The sequence below is a fragment of the Rhododendron vialii genome, chromosome 6a (genome assembly GCF_030253575.1).
Source record: "Rhododendron vialii isolate Sample 1 chromosome 6a, ASM3025357v1".
Lineage (NCBI taxonomy): Eukaryota > Viridiplantae > Streptophyta > Magnoliopsida > Ericales > Ericaceae > Rhododendron > Rhododendron vialii.
This window is the reverse complement of record NC_080562.1, coordinates 42803866-42821866: the sequence shown is the minus strand read 5'-3', so window position 1 is coordinate 42821866 and position 18001 is coordinate 42803866. Positions and strand designations below refer to the sequence as shown.

Here is an 18001-nt window from a genome sequence, read left to right as displayed (position 1 = left end):
TTGCAACAACGCATTCAGCACCTACACAATACGAACTGGGATATATGGCTCTAGTTACTTTCCATTCGGTTCGAGCAAGTACTGATTTGCCCGGTTCCGCTTTTTCCCAAAATCTTCTTTTTAAAAAAAAAGATAATTTCAAATTCAAATATAACGAAAATAAAAAATAATTTTTTTTTGCACCATTTAAAAGATCTCAATGAGATCTATTAAACAAAATCCTTATTGGTAGGAAAATTATTTACGTCAACACATAATTTTTGACCTTGAAATTACCTTCTTTTTTCTAAAACCTTCTTTTTTAAAAAGTGAAACGCCTAAGTCGATCATAATGGGCACACAGACATCTTCACAAAACAAGTTAACAACTATATGTGCAAATTAAAAGGCTCCGTTCGGCTAGGTCTCTCATTTTTGAAGTACTTATTTTTTGTTTTATGAAACAAGTCATTCTGTCACAATGCATTACATTTAATTCAAAAAAAAGTACTTATTTGCACTAAGAGATCCGCGCACTTGTTTCCTTCCCTCATGACATGCCAAAAAAGATGTTTCTCATTTGGACGTAGAAAGCAAGGGTGGGTTTGCCTCAAGAAATTCACTATAGCTTAAGAACAATAGATAAATTGTTTCCGCCGAACGAACTTTCATTTGATGTATCTAAGGAGCTCGAACTTTCATTTGATGTATGTAAGGAGCTCGTTTAAATCCGTTTAGATAATAGGAAAAATCCAACGTCCATAGATAGACAGAAAGAGTAAGTGGGGGTGCAGTTTAGTAGTACCAGTAACTTTTTTACTCCGAATAGATGGCCCGGGTTATTGGGTTAATAGGGTTGCGTAACCCAAACCAAATTGCTCCCCAGTACTGAAATGCCATAAATAAAATTGGGAGGGGATTTAGGTTTTTGTTTGAAAGAAAAAGCAAGAAACGTGAATTATTGGTTTTTTTAGGGATGCGCAATCCGTACAATAATCTAACCTGCAAATATTTGCACACACGTATTTCATGTAAGCGAATAAATTTTATCCACCGTCGGTGTAAAACTTCACTTTTTTACCATCGCCTATTATGGGCATCACTGAGTGCTTCTTATTGTAATCTGAACCGTTCATATTTTAAGACCCACAATATAATATTGTCATGCAAAAAATCAGCTTGATCGAAAGTCGATGAGTATATCAAAATTTGAATTTTGGTTTATAAAATACACGATATGATTTCTGTCAATAATAATAAATATAAACTATCTATTTTACACAGCAAAATTCAATTTTTGATACTCCTATCGATATCCGATCAAGTTTATTTTTTTTGCATGGATACACTATTATGTGTGGTCTATAAAATGAACAGTTCAGATTAACAATAAACACATAATAGGACCGAAAAAAGTGACGGTGAAAAAGTGAAATTTCCAAAACGTAAGTCAAATATCACGCTTGCGTTGTGAACGAAAACAAAAGTGAGAGAGTGGAAGTATTGTTTCGGAGATTTTTTTATACTATGACAATTGATGAAAATAAAGACCAAAAAATGAGTTTTGCACTTCACTTTGTTATAATGCACTGCAAAATTTGTTTTTAGTATTATTATTGCGTATGATTTTAGGTACTGACAACTGTGAGTTTTTTTGTTTTTGTTTTTGAAGGGAAAGACAATATTATAGCAAGAGCAAGAATGCAAAGCGACAATTACGAGTATGTGGAGCTAGGTAGGAAACTTAGTCATGTAATCCTACAAAAGATTTTGCGCTCCTACTCTTAATTCCCGTAATACGCTCGAGCTTCCGAAGAGGATTTGAGTAGTATAATATGTGATGATCCAAAAATGCTTTAACACTTTCGTTTTCACACATTCTCATTAGAATTACTAGCAAATAGCGATTTAGCCAGGGAGTGGCCTTGGTTGGCTAGCTGGCCCAAGAAGATCCAAACCCAATTGCTGAGCCAAAAAAAGGATCCAAACCCAATGAGAGAGAGAAGAAAGAGAAAAGTGATAGAGAGAGAATCCAGTAGGCAAGAAATGATGGTCTTCAGCAGAAAATACTATTGCTTGCTAAGATAGATCTCATACGGGGAGGGGGCATCGAGTGCTGCTCAGAGTCAGACTTACAGTACCCTCCGTACACGTGTCCACGGGATGACGTTTTTGTCAGTCCGTCTGGGACCCACTGCGTACGGAAAGTCGTCTTACCGTTAAATTCCTCCCTCCAGGCTGCTTGGGCCTTGGATGCTCCAACGAGAATGAAATCCAGACCTCCCTTGTTTAAATTTTCTGAACAGTCTTGCTATTGTTAGTTCACTAGGCTGACGATAATCACATTAGAAGACAAAAAAAATACGTATTTTTGTGTACTTTTTATATCTTTTAATACACATTCACACACTCATTATTGTCAGCCCATTAGGCTGATTTTAGAATTTTCCCTTTCCGAAATCGTCGTCCATTTTGATCAGAGAATTTTTAAGAAAAGTAGTAAAAGAGAATTTGAAAAGAAAAAAGAAGAAAATTACTGTGTATGATCGAAAGCCGAACAAATTTGGCATTAGCAATAGTTTTTGGAATACTTTCGTCATTGAAGTTGACTTGGATCACATGTTTAATTCGGATCGAATACGTAACAATTAATTAATATTGGACCTGAGTAATTTGAATTCGATACGTTAACAAGCCTTTAGAAGCGTTGTAATAAACAAGTTTCGTCGAACGAAAAAAACTGTATTTGCGGGATTAACAAGCCTTTGCGTTCTCTTGAACTTAACTTTAAATTTGAAAATTTTGTCCTTATTTGAATTTTATTCGCATTTGTTAATTTTGCACTAAATTTTTATGAGTTATTGATTTGTCTCAATAAGACGAATCGGAAAAGTAAATTTTTTTTTACTTTTACCCAAGTATTTTAAAAAATAACCACTTTTTAGTCAAAAATGTTACTATACTTTTTTTTTCCCTAAAAAATAATTATTTCTCAAAATACTTGTGGAAAAGTAAAAAAAAATTACATTTCTGATTCCTCTCGTCGAGACGAATCAATAACCCACAAAAGTTTATCACAAAACTAACAAATGCGAAAAAAATTTAAATAAAAACAAAATTCACAAATTTAAATTAAGTTTAAATTGAGTTCAGGAGAACTCAGAAAGAAGAATAATAGGAGTAGTACAAAACAAAATATTTAAATAAGAAGTGATGGAGATAAGTTGTTGATATAGTATTTACTGATAAATCATTGAACTACTTTTTATTTTTTAATAACTTTCTTGATTTTCTTTGGACTCGATCATAGCTCAAATAAACTTTATTGCCAAGTGGGGTGGGGTCTGTTGTTAAAAGAAGCCCTAGTTTTTTAATTATATAGTATAGAAATTTGAGCAAAGTTACAAGCTATATTCCAAAATAATCAGCATATAGTATATGTAGCAAGACTTTAAACTCTGTTGTTTAATTTATTTTGGGGGGTTGAACAGAACAGCAATATGGACTTATCTGCAACAATTAAAGTTGTCATGCCAAGTATTATAATAATACATACATTGGACATCATAATTAATTAAACAGAAAGAGGTGAAAAATGGAACTTGGTGTTTGTGAATTTCTTTCCCTCTTTTGATATATTTCAAAAAGTGTTTTGGACGGTCCAGATGTTAATGTAACTTTTCAGTCGGGGAAGAGTTAAACTTTTTTTCGGAAAAGTTCTATAAAATCCGGATCGTTCAGAACACTTTTGGACAGTCTCGATTGGTTGCTGCTGTAAAAAACTTGTTCATAACTGAGCCGCGAATAAGCTTCTCTCTTTCAAGAATGGTCATATTGTATTTTTTGAATTTTTACACTCTCATGCTTCCAACATCTCTAAACATACATGGATCAAATGTTTAATGGGTCCGTGGAAAAAAAAAAAATTTGTTTAATGGGTCTTTTCCTTCCTCAATCAACGATTGTAATTTTCTTGGAATGCTATTGTTTTTCTCTTCTACCTACCAACTTAATGGTGTACAAAACCCCAAGAGGTGTGGCTAACTAGTGGACATGAGAAAAACTAATAATGGAGTGTCTGTCCTTTCAAGAAATTCCATGTTCGAATCTCACAAAGACAAGTATTTCAAACTTTAGAATCGTTGGAGTCGGCTTGTTCGGTCGTTCACTTTAGGGTCTCAGAATCAGTCGAGGTGCACGCAACCTACCTCAGACATGTGGTCATAAAAAAGAAACTTAATATTCGCATGCGCTAGGAAATTAAATAATGTGCACTTGTTCGATTACTCTTGACTAAGTTTTTATTAGGAGGATAAATTCTGTCCGGATGAGTCGGACAGAATGGGTTTTCCGCCAGTGCCCCTCATGGGTGTCTTCGCGTATTTTTTTAGGTAATTCAAACCGTGCATTTTGCAGGGTCTGTAAAATAATATATCTACGCAAAAGAAAAAACAGCTTGTCCAGACATTGATAGATATGTCAAAAGTTGAGTTCTAAACAAAAAAATGGATGGCCCGCCTCTGTCAACTATTTTTTAAGTTAAACTATCCACACCCGTTCATTTTTTCATCTAAAAACTCTACTTTTAACATACCTATCAATGTCCAGGCAAGCTGATTTTTTGCACAGATACATTATTTTACAGGTCCTATAAAATGAACGGTTTGGATTATCCAAAAAAAATATGCGAATGGGGCCCACAGAGGTGGCGGAAAACCCCCATTTTCCTCCTCATCGGGACAGAATTTACACTCTTTTATTAATCCAAACATGGTTTAGTGATTCTACCAGATCGAAATTCAAACAATACATTAATCCTTTTGAAATGTCTAAATGTAAAGAAGTTTTCATGATATGACAGCAACTTCAAATTATAGTATTGGTTTTTGGAAAACCATTTTTTGCAACTACTAAAAGAAAAAAGAATAATCAAATTCATACTCATATATAAAAGGGAGATCTAATTTTATATAACGTAGCTATTAATAATTCTATAGAACCGGTGTATTTAACTAGTTACAATATTCATTCGTGCTTCATGCTTTGGCTCTCTTAATTAGGAGTACTAATTATTTTAATTGCTTTAAATACACTGGTCAGACGTTGAAACTATAGTGATCATCCCACCGAAAAAGAAACCAAATATCTCATGCATTACAATAAAGAACAAAAGTCCACGACACCCAAATACAATTGTGTGTTCTTGTAAATTAACTTATAGTAATTTGAAACTTATTTTGGTATTTCTTATTTTTCGCAACTTTTTGTTTAGTTTTTCGACGTAATTTTTAGGATTAATCGTTCGTTTCAATGAGACAAATTGGAAAAGTATAAAAATATGGACCGATGTTAAAAAATTCAAATAAGACAGTATTTTAGACAAATAAAATACTCCCTCCATCCCAAATTCTTTGTCCGGTTCGCAAAACGGAGTGTTAAAAATAATGCAATTTTTTCAAGAAAAAATTCACACTTTTTTCACAAATTAAAATTACTCATTGATATCTAGTAAGTTGTTAAAAAACTTTTAATTTTTTCTCGTAAAAATTGTATTATTTTTAACACTCCGTTTTGCGGACCTGACAAAGAATTTGGGATGGAGGGAGTAGTTGTTTGATACAATTTTGTTTTTGTTTTTAGTGATTTTGTTTTTGTTTTTAGTGATTTTTTTTTTGCTTGTTCATAATTTTGTATTTTTTAGACTCCTCTCGTCGAGACGAACGATTAATATCAAAAATTACGATGAAAAGCTAAACAAAAAATTATGCAAAGTAAAAAAAATACCGAAATAAGTTTCAGATTATAAGTTTACAAAAACGCAAACAGGTTATATTTCTCTCAGTTTGTTATGACAACAAAATTGGTTATGATCATTACTGGAACATGCCAAAATTGGTTATGAAAATAGAGGTAAAAAGGCTTTTTCAGATTAAATTCGTCGTTCCTTAAATTTTAGATGAGCTAAAAGCCTAAATGGCTTAAATAACTCTCCTTTCATGGCGCGACTCATCACCTGGGTTTTGCTAACATCCCATAACATCTCAAAAATGTTTAGACGGCCCGAACGTGCTGCACGGATACACGTGATTTGCAATGTGAAGAAGAAGGGAGGGGCCAGTGCGGAAGAAACAAGAAAGAAACCAAATTGGTTCTGTGATTCCTAGTAATTTAACTGGTTGTGAAAAGTCAAATCAGGGGAGCGATTCAAAAACAAATTCATTAGATGTGGGCCCGATTTTGTTTATACTCCATGTTCTGTGCTTCACTGGAGTAAAAAAAAAAAAATTCACTGTTGTTCTTGTGAAGTACTTATATCACATTAATTTTCTTTGCGGATAAAAAAAAAACATTAATTTTCTTTCTTATGTTTTTTATGCACTGAGCAGGTATCATGTGATATTTGCTCAGCACTGAAAAATTTCTCCTAATGCTGTTATGTGTTTGGGATGTTTAAAAATAACTTTAATAAATTAGTTATATAGTGTCATTTTAATTTATTTTTATGTCTTGTTTCGAAAATTGAATTCAGTCATTAGGCCAACGAGCTGATTTTTCCATAAATTATTGGGTTATTCTATGGTAATATTTTTTACTAAAATACAAGCAGTTGAATTTGTTTAAGAATTAAAAGGGGAAAAGAAATTGGGGAATCCTTATTAGTATTTGTTTCTCTAATTTTGAGATAAATACTATACCGTCCCCGTAGGTTCTAAATAGTTCGGGCCAGGTCCTTAAAATTTTGTTTTATCTACCTTTTTGTCCCTAAAAAAATTCGTCGCTATAATTTTAGGAGTCAATTACGTCAAATACTTTAGAACGCAAACCATTTTGGTCCTTCCCTTCAACCATATAACAAAATCTGCAGACGTGACTGACGGAATACCCCATGGCGTTTATGTCGACACAAGCACGCAGCCACTAAACCAAAAGCTGTGCTTATGTGGACAAAATGGAACCCCCTCACTCGCATGACTGTTTCCCCTTTCTCAAAACTGGGCAATTTTTGAGGATGAAATGGGGTTCATCCAAAACCTTTGTTTCCTTGGAGATTTGTTGAAAATTTTCATCCGATAAACCATCAATATTATAGATTTGCATTTATAAAACAAATACCGCTTGGTTCATAAATGCCATTTTGATCTTTCATGACTTCATTTTTTCACATATGAATGGACAATGTTTTAAATTCACACGAATAAAACAAAATGAGGCGTGCGAATGGGAAACAGAGGAGTGCAAAAATCAATAACCATTGAAAAATGGTAACGATGCATGAGAAGTAAAATTGTACTTTCAGTAATTCCTTGTATTGGTATCATGAATTTCTTTTAACACACTTTGTATTTTTAACACATTAAAAGCATCTCAAACTTTCGTTACAAATTTTGGGTGTCATTTGTTGAACTAAGATTTGTCAAAGCAACTGAAAGAATATAGATTGTATTTGAGATGTAGAGAAAACCAATCTTTTGTGGGTGAAAATGGGGGTAAATTTTAATCAAGTTTTTGGGCATAGTGGGGATGAACAAATAAAAACTTAAAATGTATGGGGTAAGTTCAATCTTTTCAATGTGGTGTGTTAAATAGCTAAAATAAATATGACAAACGGGAAAGTGTTTTGTGTTAGGGGGTGATTTCACAAATAAAAAACTTGTAGAAAATTTTTTACTATTGAAAAATTGTTATGTGTTTTCGGTAGTAAATAAATTAAAAAATATCAAATTATTTTCACTAGTAAATAAATTGTTAATGAACATATAAGTGAAAAAGTTATTGAAAATTACAATTACTGCAAGCAAAGTGTTAAAATGGAATAACCTTTTTTATTAGCGTGAACAATATAGTAAATTTTTAGCGATTTTTGTTGGCGAAAACTGGAAACAACGGGGGCCTTTGTTGTTGCAAAAACAAACCCACCTAAGGTAGCTGTGCCAAACAGCATTAACGCTAAGACAAGTAGTACAGTAGATAAAAGCAAATCATAAATTTGAACTTGATTATATTGGAATAGGAGTAGTATTTTATCAGGTACTGGTAAAATCCCATAATTTCAAAATTGTCAGCATCCCAATTTTGTCGCCTTCCGCGAGAGTCCGACGTCCCAATCACGTAATTTGCCAAAAGGAAAGAGGATAAAAGTGGTATTTCCGGAGGTCACGATAAAAATCAACAATAAATAATGGAAGAAAAAAGGGGGCTGTAGGGTAGGTGTCTGATAGGACAGCTTCGTAGGGTAACACACCCCTCCCTTTCTCTCTCTTATCTCTTTCTTTCTCTTCTTTTCTTTTCTTTTCTTTCCTTTCTCTCACGCATATTCACATATGGGAGGTGAATCGTGCTGCTGTTAATGGTACAATTACTTGTACAAAACTGCTTTTTAGTGGAGAGAAGAACCTGATGCCATGCCCCCCTTTTGATGTATCAGTGGGTGGTGCTCTTTCCTCTTCTCTCTCTCTCTCTCTCTCTCTCTCTTTGTTTTCTAGTCTCCCTATATCTGATACTCACAGTATTTCCTCCCTCTCTGCTAATTTTCTCTTCCATTTCCTTCCCCAACCAATCAAGCTCGCAAGATGAAGGTCTGTACCGCGCGTTAGTAATTTTTTGGATTTGTGGGTCTCTTCTTATTGCTCCAAAGCTGCTCTCTTTCTCTCTCCTTTTCAGAGATTTTTCCTTCTTTCTTGGGTTTCCTCCAGTTTTTCTCTATCTTTTGTGGGTTTTTTTTTCTTCTCTAGAACCAGTTTGATTCACCTATCTTTGGTATTCTTCTTGAAAATTTGCTACTTCTGTTTCCTACTTCTATTTTGGTATTCTTCGTGAAAATTTCTTGTGATAATTTATTCGGTTTTGTATTGTGGGTTTTCTTCTTTTTTATTGCTCCTAAGGACGAAAGCTGCTCTCTTTCTCTCCCCTTTTCTGATTTTTTTTCTTTTTTCTTTCTTGGGTTTTCTTCAGATTTTCTCTCTCTTTTCTGTTGGTTTTTCTAGACCCAGTTTGATTCGCCTACCGTTGGTATTCTTCTTGAAAATTTCATAACTAGATATGTACATACATGTTTCTTGTACGTATGTGTACATTTTGGAGTGGGAATGGGCACTGAGGAAGTTTGAATGGTGAAGTTTTCGCGTGATTTCATGATCTATTCTCTCACCGTGTTTCTTGTGTTTGGCTCTTCAAGTCTTTTGACGGACTTCGCTTTTGGGAGTCTTTTTTTCCCCCTATTTACTTTCCATTATGTGAATAAACAAAGAAATCTGGTCTTTGTTATCTAGGGTCATTTCCACTGTTCACTCAGACGACCAAAGCATTTTTAGGCGTTTTCGCCTCCTCCTCTCTCAGTCCCCTCCCTCTCTCTAAATCTCTCACCTTTGAGATTTTCTTTTACCCATGTATGCGTTCAAACTTCTTGAAAATCTATTGATTATACATGTCTTGATTTAGTACCATCATTTTTCACTTTTTATGGATTTTGATTCCGTTTGATTACTACAAACAAGTATGTGAGCAAGCAAATACTGAGTTTAATTTCGATCTGCTCTGCAATTAAATCATGTAGCTTTTTTCCTGAGTTTTGTTTGGTCACATAAAATAACGGTTCCTGGGCTGTGATCTTTAATCCCTTATTTCCTTGTGGCTTTTAATCCTTTGGCCAATTTTTGTTCTTTCCTTGTTCAATCAGATGCTTCAAACACACTCTCCCCAAGCACATAAAATAACGTTCTCTAGAGGGGTCTAGAACCTCCTCTCTTTCTCTCTCTTTGTTTGTCTTCTATTATTTCTGTTTTTCTGGATCTGCGTACAAAGTTACAAACACTTGATCTGATGTTCTTGCTCTTCTTTTTTTGCAGATTGATGGGTGAAAAGTTTGATTAATCTTTAGCAGCTATTTTCAGTCAGTTGTGGTGGGTGGGCCTTTGGCTATTTCACAATCTGTTATGCTGAGGAAGGCTAGTTGTGGAGGAGAGACAAGTAGTAGTAGTTCTTGTGGCTGTTGGGAAGACAGCAGCACAAGAAGGGGGAAGTTTATCATCAGATGTTATCCACTGAAAACCCTCCACCATCAGCAGATGATTCAGATCCCCCCACATGTAGTACTCCTCTTCCTTGTGAAGAAATCTCACAGCTGATCAAAAGTGGTGGAGATGAGAGGGCTTCTTCTGATGATAAGGTTCCCTTGCAAGAAGAGGTGGATCTGTTCAAATCTGGCCTTGATTATGACAACAACCCACTTCCCAAATTCTCCATAAGGTAATAAAAGATTTTAAATACCCACGTCTTTCTCATCTCTCTTCTGTCTTGCTTTTACTTTTTGATTGTTTTGTGAAAAAACCCATCTCACTAGTCACTGGTCTTTCCTGTTCCTCTCTTGGGTTGGGTCAGATCCACTGTTTTATGTTGTTGGTTTTACGTAATTTTTACCTGATTTTAGCTCATAGGGGATACCCTCAACAGGTTTTGAGTTGTGGACTTGTGGGCCTTGCGGCTTTGGGTTGGATTTGAAATTTCAGTGCCTAATTGAAGCTCTTAAATTTGTTTGTATTTTGTAACCAACCTTGATTTAGTCAAAAAAGTTATTTTCTCCTCTCTTCTTTGATCATCCGTTTCTGTGATTTCATGCCTTCATGATTTCACCTCTCTTTACATTCTCGTTGCTTTTTCCAGAGTACTAATGTACTACTGAGCTAAGGACTTTTTGTCTTGTTTATATTTGTGGGGTTTGAGTATAGTTGGAACTGTGGTCTCAATCATCTGAAAAGAAGTTGCATTTTGTGCTGCAGAGATTATGTGTTTAGCACCCGGAGCAAGGATATCAACACCAACTGGCCATTTTCTCAGAAAAATCTGCAACTTTGTTTGAAACATGGCGTGAAGGATTTGCTGCCTCCATTCCAGCCTCTTGAATCCCTAAGAAACCGGTCTATAGAGAGATGCACGGTAGAAACTAGTCTCATTAACAACCTAAACATAACTGATTTGGATGGGAAGCCATCTATCAGTCCTAGTATGGCGAGTGATCATCACTTTGTGTCCACAGCGTCTGATAATCCCGGCTCATGTACACAGAATCTAGCGTTTGATTGTGTAGATATTGGTTTGGAGGAATCCAAAGGAGAGAAGAAGAGGGATAGCGAAGTTCAAGTGACTGCAACTAGTCAATCTCTTTGTGAGATAGATCCAGCTGACAAGTACAAGAGCAAAAACCAATCTCCAGTTAAGAAGTGTAGACTGATAGTGAAAGTGGGGAGTGGTGCTGCTGATCCCAGCTCGAACGAAGATCATATGTCAAAAAGTGTGGCGGTTTCGGAAACAATGGCTTCGAATGTTTGCCCGGTTTGCAAGATCTTTTCCTCCTCTTCCAACACAACATTGAACGCTCACATCGATCAGTGCCTTTCTCCTGAGTCGAATATGACGTGGACGCCCAATTCTCGGGTTGTTAAGCATAGGATAAAGCCCAGAAAGATGAGACTGATGACGGATATCTATGTAACAGCTCGACACTGCACGCTTGAAGAGCTTGACAGAAGAAATGGGACGAATTGGGCATTGAACACTAGCTTCCCTGCTCAAGAAAATGTGGAGGATTGTGTTGAAGAGGAAGAGGAAGAGGAAGAGGAAGAGGAAAGAGTGGCGTCAGTGGATTTGAAGGAGAAGGGTGATGAAGGAGCGGTATATATTGATGCTAATGGCACGAAAGTTCGTATTTTGTCAAAGTTTAATGATGCATCATCATCAGTACCGAAAAGAGAAGCAGATATCGGAACCCGGAAGATTTTGAAAGGAGGTAGAGGAAGCAAATTGGACTCAAGCTCCAAGAAAAGGCATCATGCCCAGAAACATCAGAAGTACCTGGAACTTGCTCTGCAAAGCAAGCAATTTTGCTCTTCCAAACCTCGACGTACTACTGAGGTATACCACTTTCTCAGTTGTATTGATTGCAGTTGTTTAGCTTTCCTTCAAACCGTAACTAAAGGATTTACTCCAGCTGCCTTGTGGGAATCACAAAGAGATATTTTCATACAATAATCTTTGAAAGCATTTCTGTTTTACATGCTCCCATTAGTCTTTGGTAGGCCCCGGCACATATGCTTTTTTCTTTGAGTTTTATCTTTCTTTCTTTTAGTTGTTAATTGTTTTGCGAGTCTTATCAAGTTGAAGTTACAATGATGCTGGAATCCCAAACACATAGAGAGTTTTGAAGCTTAAAATTTTGTTGCGTGTTGATTCTTTTCAGCACTCAGAAGTTGAATATTATATGCTGATCTTGCAATTTCAGTTGTGTGATGAGGTTACAAACTTACAATCGTATGGTTAGGTGGTTAATAAACTGTTGTTAAACAGGTAAATGGAAATGGAGAAAGAAATTTTTCGCTGGTAGAAAATTGCGGGAAAGCGGGAAGCCTGCCACAGCCCTTGAAAGCTCAAGAACAGATCAAACCCAATGGTTCAGGAACCATGATGAAATGGGCATGCTCTAAACGAACCGTTCTATTCAAGAAGCGCAACCTTAAGGAAGACCTTCATGACGTGGCGCATAACTTTAGGAAGGAACATCCAGCTGAAAGTGATCAACCTTCTTTAGGTGATTCTTATGCGGGAAGAAGTTGCGTTAAAAAAACCCCAAACATGTATGAGAGCCCACTCTCTTCTCCTGAAAACAGAAAGAGATTTAGGAACTCATCGTTCAAAATGCCCTTTAGTGAATGCAATGACAAACCTTGTATGGCCGAGAAAGTTGGGTTTACCTCATTTGGGTCTCAAACGGAAAGGTTTCTAGAATCACCACAGCGCAGTGTGAAGCAGTTTAGAATAGACAGCACATCTGCAAATGCAAGTTCCAAGGGTTTTGCAAATAACGGAGAACAGTATGTTCCTTATCTTGGCAAGCAAACAGTGGAGATAAATGCCAATCTTCGCTCAAATCCCTCACGTAATCATCATGTACTCTCATCAAAAGCACCAAAGTTTTCTTCTTTAAAGAAGCACGTGTTGTCAGCCGGTCAGTCAGTTGTGACTAAATCCAAGTGTAAGGTGAAGATGAAGTTTACATCCAATAAGAAGTCTGGAATGCGTTGTGCAGCAGAATCCACAGAGGAGATTATGCCATTGCCCTCAATGGTGGTTGAAAAACATGACTCTAAGAAGAAGCATTCTGAAAATCCAACTCACGTCCCTGGCAATGCTTCTCTTGGCAGAAGTGGTGTTCTGAAACTCAGAAAAAAGAGGGGAGCATTTGGTATCTCCCACAATGAGGACTCTAGGCCCTTGAATTCCGCAGCCGAGTGTCACAGCCATGAAGTAGGCAAAAATATAGATTCTTCTGTTAGAGTTTGTGGCGATATCACGGATACATTTGGTGATAGAGTGATTTCACCTTCCTTGGGAGTGGATCTTGGGGACAATGCTATGAGTTTGAGCAGATCATTATCTCCAGAGTTCCACAAACTGGGGAGTCCAAGTTTGGGTGATGAACAGGAGATGTTTTGTGTAGATAAAGCTGTCAACAATTTGATAGCTGAAAACACCGATATGGGGGAAGGAGGAATGGATTCTAAAGATGGGCAAGGAAATTACTTCTCTGAGGTTGATCCTATATCTATTCCCGGACCACCTGGATCGTTCTTGCCGAGTCCTAGGGACATGGGTTCAGAAGATCTCCAAGGAAATTCGTCCATAACCACGAGCCGGGTTCACTCCTCTGAAGATCACCATGATCTAGTTGATAGAGATTCATCAGATTCTCCTATTTCTGCAACATCAACCGTATCCAACTCTATGATGGCAAGATCCGATTCGAAATCTTCTGAGAGTATGTTTACTAAAGATGAGATTCATTTGGGCATATCTGTTGCCAGTAGCTATGATGCTGTTGCACAGAATAATACTGCCCCAGTTTTACAGGCAGCAACCATGCTATCAGAAAGAGCCAATCTAAATGATAAGGGATTCACCAGTTTCAGAAATGACCAGCCGTGTTGTTGCTCACGGAAGGAGGGGATATCTCAGGGTGTTTCTTTAAATTATCAGGAGTCACAGCTTCTGAGGAGGAGGACCATGGCGTCAGTGCCCACGGGGAAACAACCGAGTTGTGATTCAAACAGGAGATCACCCAACAGTTTGAACTCAATGCCCGAAATGATTCCTATGGACAATTTCCCTGGCATGAAGTCGGCTGTGGGTCCTGTTTCCGTAAAAGTTTCCACTGATTCTGCTCTAAATTGCCCAGCTTTTGGCGATTGTGATTCTGCTAGTCCATCTCCATCTGCTTCCAATTCTATGATCAGGCTCATGGGGAGAAACTTAATGGTGGTAAACAAAGATGAAAATGCCTCCCAGCAATTTAAGCCATTAGTACCCCAGTCAGTTTCTCCCCATCACCATCCAAATCAACATTTTCAAAAGCTTTCTGGTTTTTCCTCTGGGAATACTCAAACTGAGGACTTTCCTTCGTTTTATCGCATGGTGCATCAACACCCTAACATGGGTTTCCCACAAGCATCATCATCCCCTCTTGCTTCTTCGGGCGTCCTTTTCAGCAAAAATGTGGGTGGATACCATTTTCCTAATGATCCGTACAGATCCTGGAAGAGAAATGCAAATTCTACTGCCAAATCCATGAAGGAGATCATTGTAGTTGATGAGACTCTTCCCGCCAGGAAAGCTGATTCAGCCGCTGATATTGCACCATTTCCTGAAAACATGATGGAAAATCGGGTAAGTTCAGCTGGGATTCCTATTCTAATGGCTGCTAATTACAACTCAAGGTACATGAATCCTTTGTATAGTTATCAGCCACCGGATTATACTCCCAACAGTGAATCCAAATCTCACATGACACAAAGTGCTAGCTTTCAAAATCCCCCTCACAGTAGAGCCAGCACAAGTTCTAGTAATCTGAGGTCTTCATCGTACTATTCTCCAAGCTTTTCATAACCACCAACTTTGCTACCGGACTGAACTTCACAACGGTGACGTTGAGAGCTGAACATTGAGTAATGTTGGAGACTGACTACCGGGAAATCTGATGTTTGGAATCAATAACTCATGGCAAAAGTGCTGTGGTTTCATCATCAAAGCCTTCGAAAGTTCAGCAGATGAGTTTCTCAAATTTGGGTTGTCTTTTATAAGAGGCTGCTAAGTTATATGTACTCAAAACTTATGGTAGTTTTAAGCACTTTTTGAGGTTTCTGATCGGGCAGTGACAAAAGCTTTCTGCAGACTAATGTATAAGCAAAGTTCTAATAAGTTACTCTGAGAAACTTTTTCTCTGATAAATGAAGAATGTTATATCTTTCCACACAATGGTTGGTTCTCTCATTTTCAAGCATTTTTAAATTCTAGCATTTGAATTTGATAAACCATTCTGATGTTGAGGTTTAGTAAACATTCTAGATTGGTTTAAATGGTTGATTCTCAAGTGTATTTTTCAAAAGAAATAAGTACTGGTTATGTAGGTATACGGTCACATTCTTCTTCTCCCTCCTGCTTAGCTGAAGGTGGCATATTATTGCATGTAGTGAAAGGTGACAAGTTCAGACTCAACCATCCCCTGATCTATATGCGAATCGTATGAACGCAAAAAATGATGATGATCTAGTGGTTTGGGATCAATGCTTGAAACGTTTATAATACACGAACTGGCAGTCAATCCCGTGTGATACGCGGGATTTTCTCAATTTAGTACTCTGGCAATGTAATCAATGACGACATCAGATTTTCATAGATGTGTGGCTAAAGAGCAAATATAATGGTTTTCCACGAGTAATTTCTCTTAAATTAGGAGCCTCAAGAAAACCCATGAATAGTTTTATTTTTACTATTAAATTTCTCTGAAGTTTTTTCTTGCCCTTGCTATTTCATTTCCCCCTTCTTTAGGTTTCTTCCAAAGAATGCTCAATAACCCCACCTTGCATGAAACAATCATAACCACTACATGAAATATAACCGTTACCAGACAAAGTTTTGAATACAAATTGCTTTGCATGTGTTTACTGAGTGCCTCTGCGCGCGTGTGTGTGAGAGAGAGAGAGAGAGAGTGGAGGGAGTGGTCAAAAAGACAGAGATGGGGTACAAACAAAGGCCGTTGGATTGCCAAAATCTTCTCGTACAATAAATAGAACAGGGCCACAGGGGAAGAAGGGGATCAAACATCCATATGAATATGATCCCATAGTTTTGCCACTTTAATAACTCCTTTTTTATACTTTGAGATTATCAAACTCTACTTTGTGGAAAAATTCTTCTTTACTGAACACTGAAAGCTTCTTGAGGGCAGAAAGTAATTATTAGAATCGTGGTTGGCATTTTAATTAGGCTGATATTTTGGGGAGAGGGGGGCAATGGGTGATGGGAACGTGTATGGTGGAGTTTGCATGGTGAAAGCTCGACAGCTCAAAATTTTAATCTTAATTATAGTACAGAGAGAGAGAGAGACTTTGAGATGCTGCTCCCCTTCCAAAGTGGGGCCAGTCTTTGTCCTTTACGTCATCCTCCATTACCCCCAACTCATGCCAAAACATTAAATTAGTGAAAAGTTGTTGCCTCTGTGACAACGACCACTTTTGCTTTTATAATTTACGTGTATTCAGATCAATTTATGCGTAATTATTTAATCAAACAATAATTTAGGAGCGATTTGATTTATTTGAGAATATTAAAGTTAAAGACCCATGAACCTCCCAAAGGCTTTTTCTGCTTGTTGTAATGGTCCAACTTGAGATCTTGAAAACCAAATCTTATATGGTTGAGAAGTCATACCCTCAATCGACTACCCAAATCCGTCGGCATTAACCATTAGAAAAGCCCTTTAGAAGTCTCTTGGATTCCTTTTGCAATATCAGAAGATGCCCACAAAGATCTTAAGATTTGGTCCCGTGCACTATCCGATTGGTCCGTTCGGCAATTCAACGGTCTAAATCTCATCTCGACAATAAATAACTCGTATGCGTCACGGTGGAGATGAAACTTGGACCAGTGGATTGCCGAACAAACCGCTCGGAATGCTGTACAACACCAACCCCGTTTAAGCAACCCTACTACTCCGTTGACCGTTATGCTATTTAGTAATGTGTATTTTGAATCATTTTAGCGTTACCTTAGTCAAACAAACTATTATGTTGTGCTTATTCTTAATCCACTGGTCTCTTAGTGGATGATATTTTAACTTCTCGTCTAAGTTAAGAAATAACAAGGTGCAAAGTCCTGTTAACATGCGTGCTAATAATGCTCTGGATTTCTTTTCAAGTGGTGGAATAAGCATAACATGCATGTTCCTCTAAGGTAATATTAGTCCTCTTTAAACAAAATATATGGATTTGTTTTTGATGCAGCAGAGGTGTGTTTTTACAATCGAGTGCTGGGGTTTTGAAATTAACGACCGTAAACAATTTTTGTAGCCCTGATCATTTTCTTGTTGGTTACGAAAATAAGAGCGAACTTGAGAACTCAGAATAATAAACCCCCCTAATTACTTGCCAAACAGTTTTCTAAAAACATTTTCTTGTTGGTCACGAAAATAAGAGCGAACTTGAGAACTCAGAATAATAAACCCCCTATATTACTTGCCAAACAGTTTTCTAAAAAAACCAAATTTTGTCTCATATCTTTGTTATTTGCGCAAATTAATATATCGTGTTGTGACATTTGACAATGAATAATAGTGCCACTCTCATTTCAAATAGTACTAGCTTTAATAACTAATCTTGGTTCAGTGCATAAACTGTGCATGGATTGTGCTACCTCATTTTAATAAGACCACATCAAATAATGTGCATTAAATTGCAGATCCATTTTAGACTTGGGTTAGTTCCACAGTTTGGGCCAAACCCATATCAAAAACTTAGTTACCAAGATTAACCAAAATCAACCTGATCCTCAGCCCAAAGCCGGCGAACTTAGCATTAGAGACCATTCGGCCTAAAATTTTGCCTGTTTGGCCGGTTCTGTCTGAGTGAAAGAATAGCCCACTAGGTTCTATCCAAAGAGCCCATAGTCCAGTAGGTCCTCTTCATTATTTTGTTGACAA

General features: G+C 36.9%; 1 protein-coding gene across 5 annotated transcripts; it reads left to right on the top strand.

The window, feature by feature from the left end:
- The first annotated feature begins 8197 nt into the window (after window positions 1–8197).
- On the top strand, window positions 8198–15279 carry LOC131329666 (uncharacterized). 5 transcript variants are annotated; one of them, XM_058362942.1, is made up of 4 exons: window positions 8198–8407; window positions 9825–10224; window positions 10755–11886; window positions 12319–15279. In XM_058362942.1, exons 2-4 carry the CDS (start codon window positions 10010–10012, stop codon window positions 14908–14910), a joined length of 3939 nt encoding a protein of 1312 aa, XP_058218925.1. In that variant the 5' UTR covers window positions 8198–8407; window positions 9825–10009; the 3' UTR covers window positions 14911–15279. The 5 variants fall into 5 exon arrangements, with proteins under 5 accessions (XP_058218925.1, XP_058218924.1, XP_058218923.1 ...); XM_058362941.1 differs by having other exon boundaries at window positions 8259–8329; XM_058362940.1 differs by having other exon boundaries at window positions 8267–8555.
- Window positions 15280–18001: the final 2722 nt, after the last annotated feature.

What these genes read in the sequence shown, in the direction of transcription:
- LOC131329666 (XM_058362942.1), top strand. Translation starts at nt 10,010, where the DNA reads ATGTTATCCACTGAAAACCCTCCACCATCAGCAGATGATTCAGATCCC. An exon ending in CTTCCCAAATTCTCCATAAG is followed by an intron (nt 10,225 to 10,754) that starts GTAATAAAAGAT and finishes TTTGTGCTGCAG; the next exon opens with AGATTATGTGTTTAGCACCC. An exon ending in AACCTCGACGTACTACTGAG is followed by an intron (nt 11,887 to 12,318) that starts GTATACCACTTT and finishes GTTGTTAAACAG; the next exon opens with GTAAATGGAAATGGAGAAAG.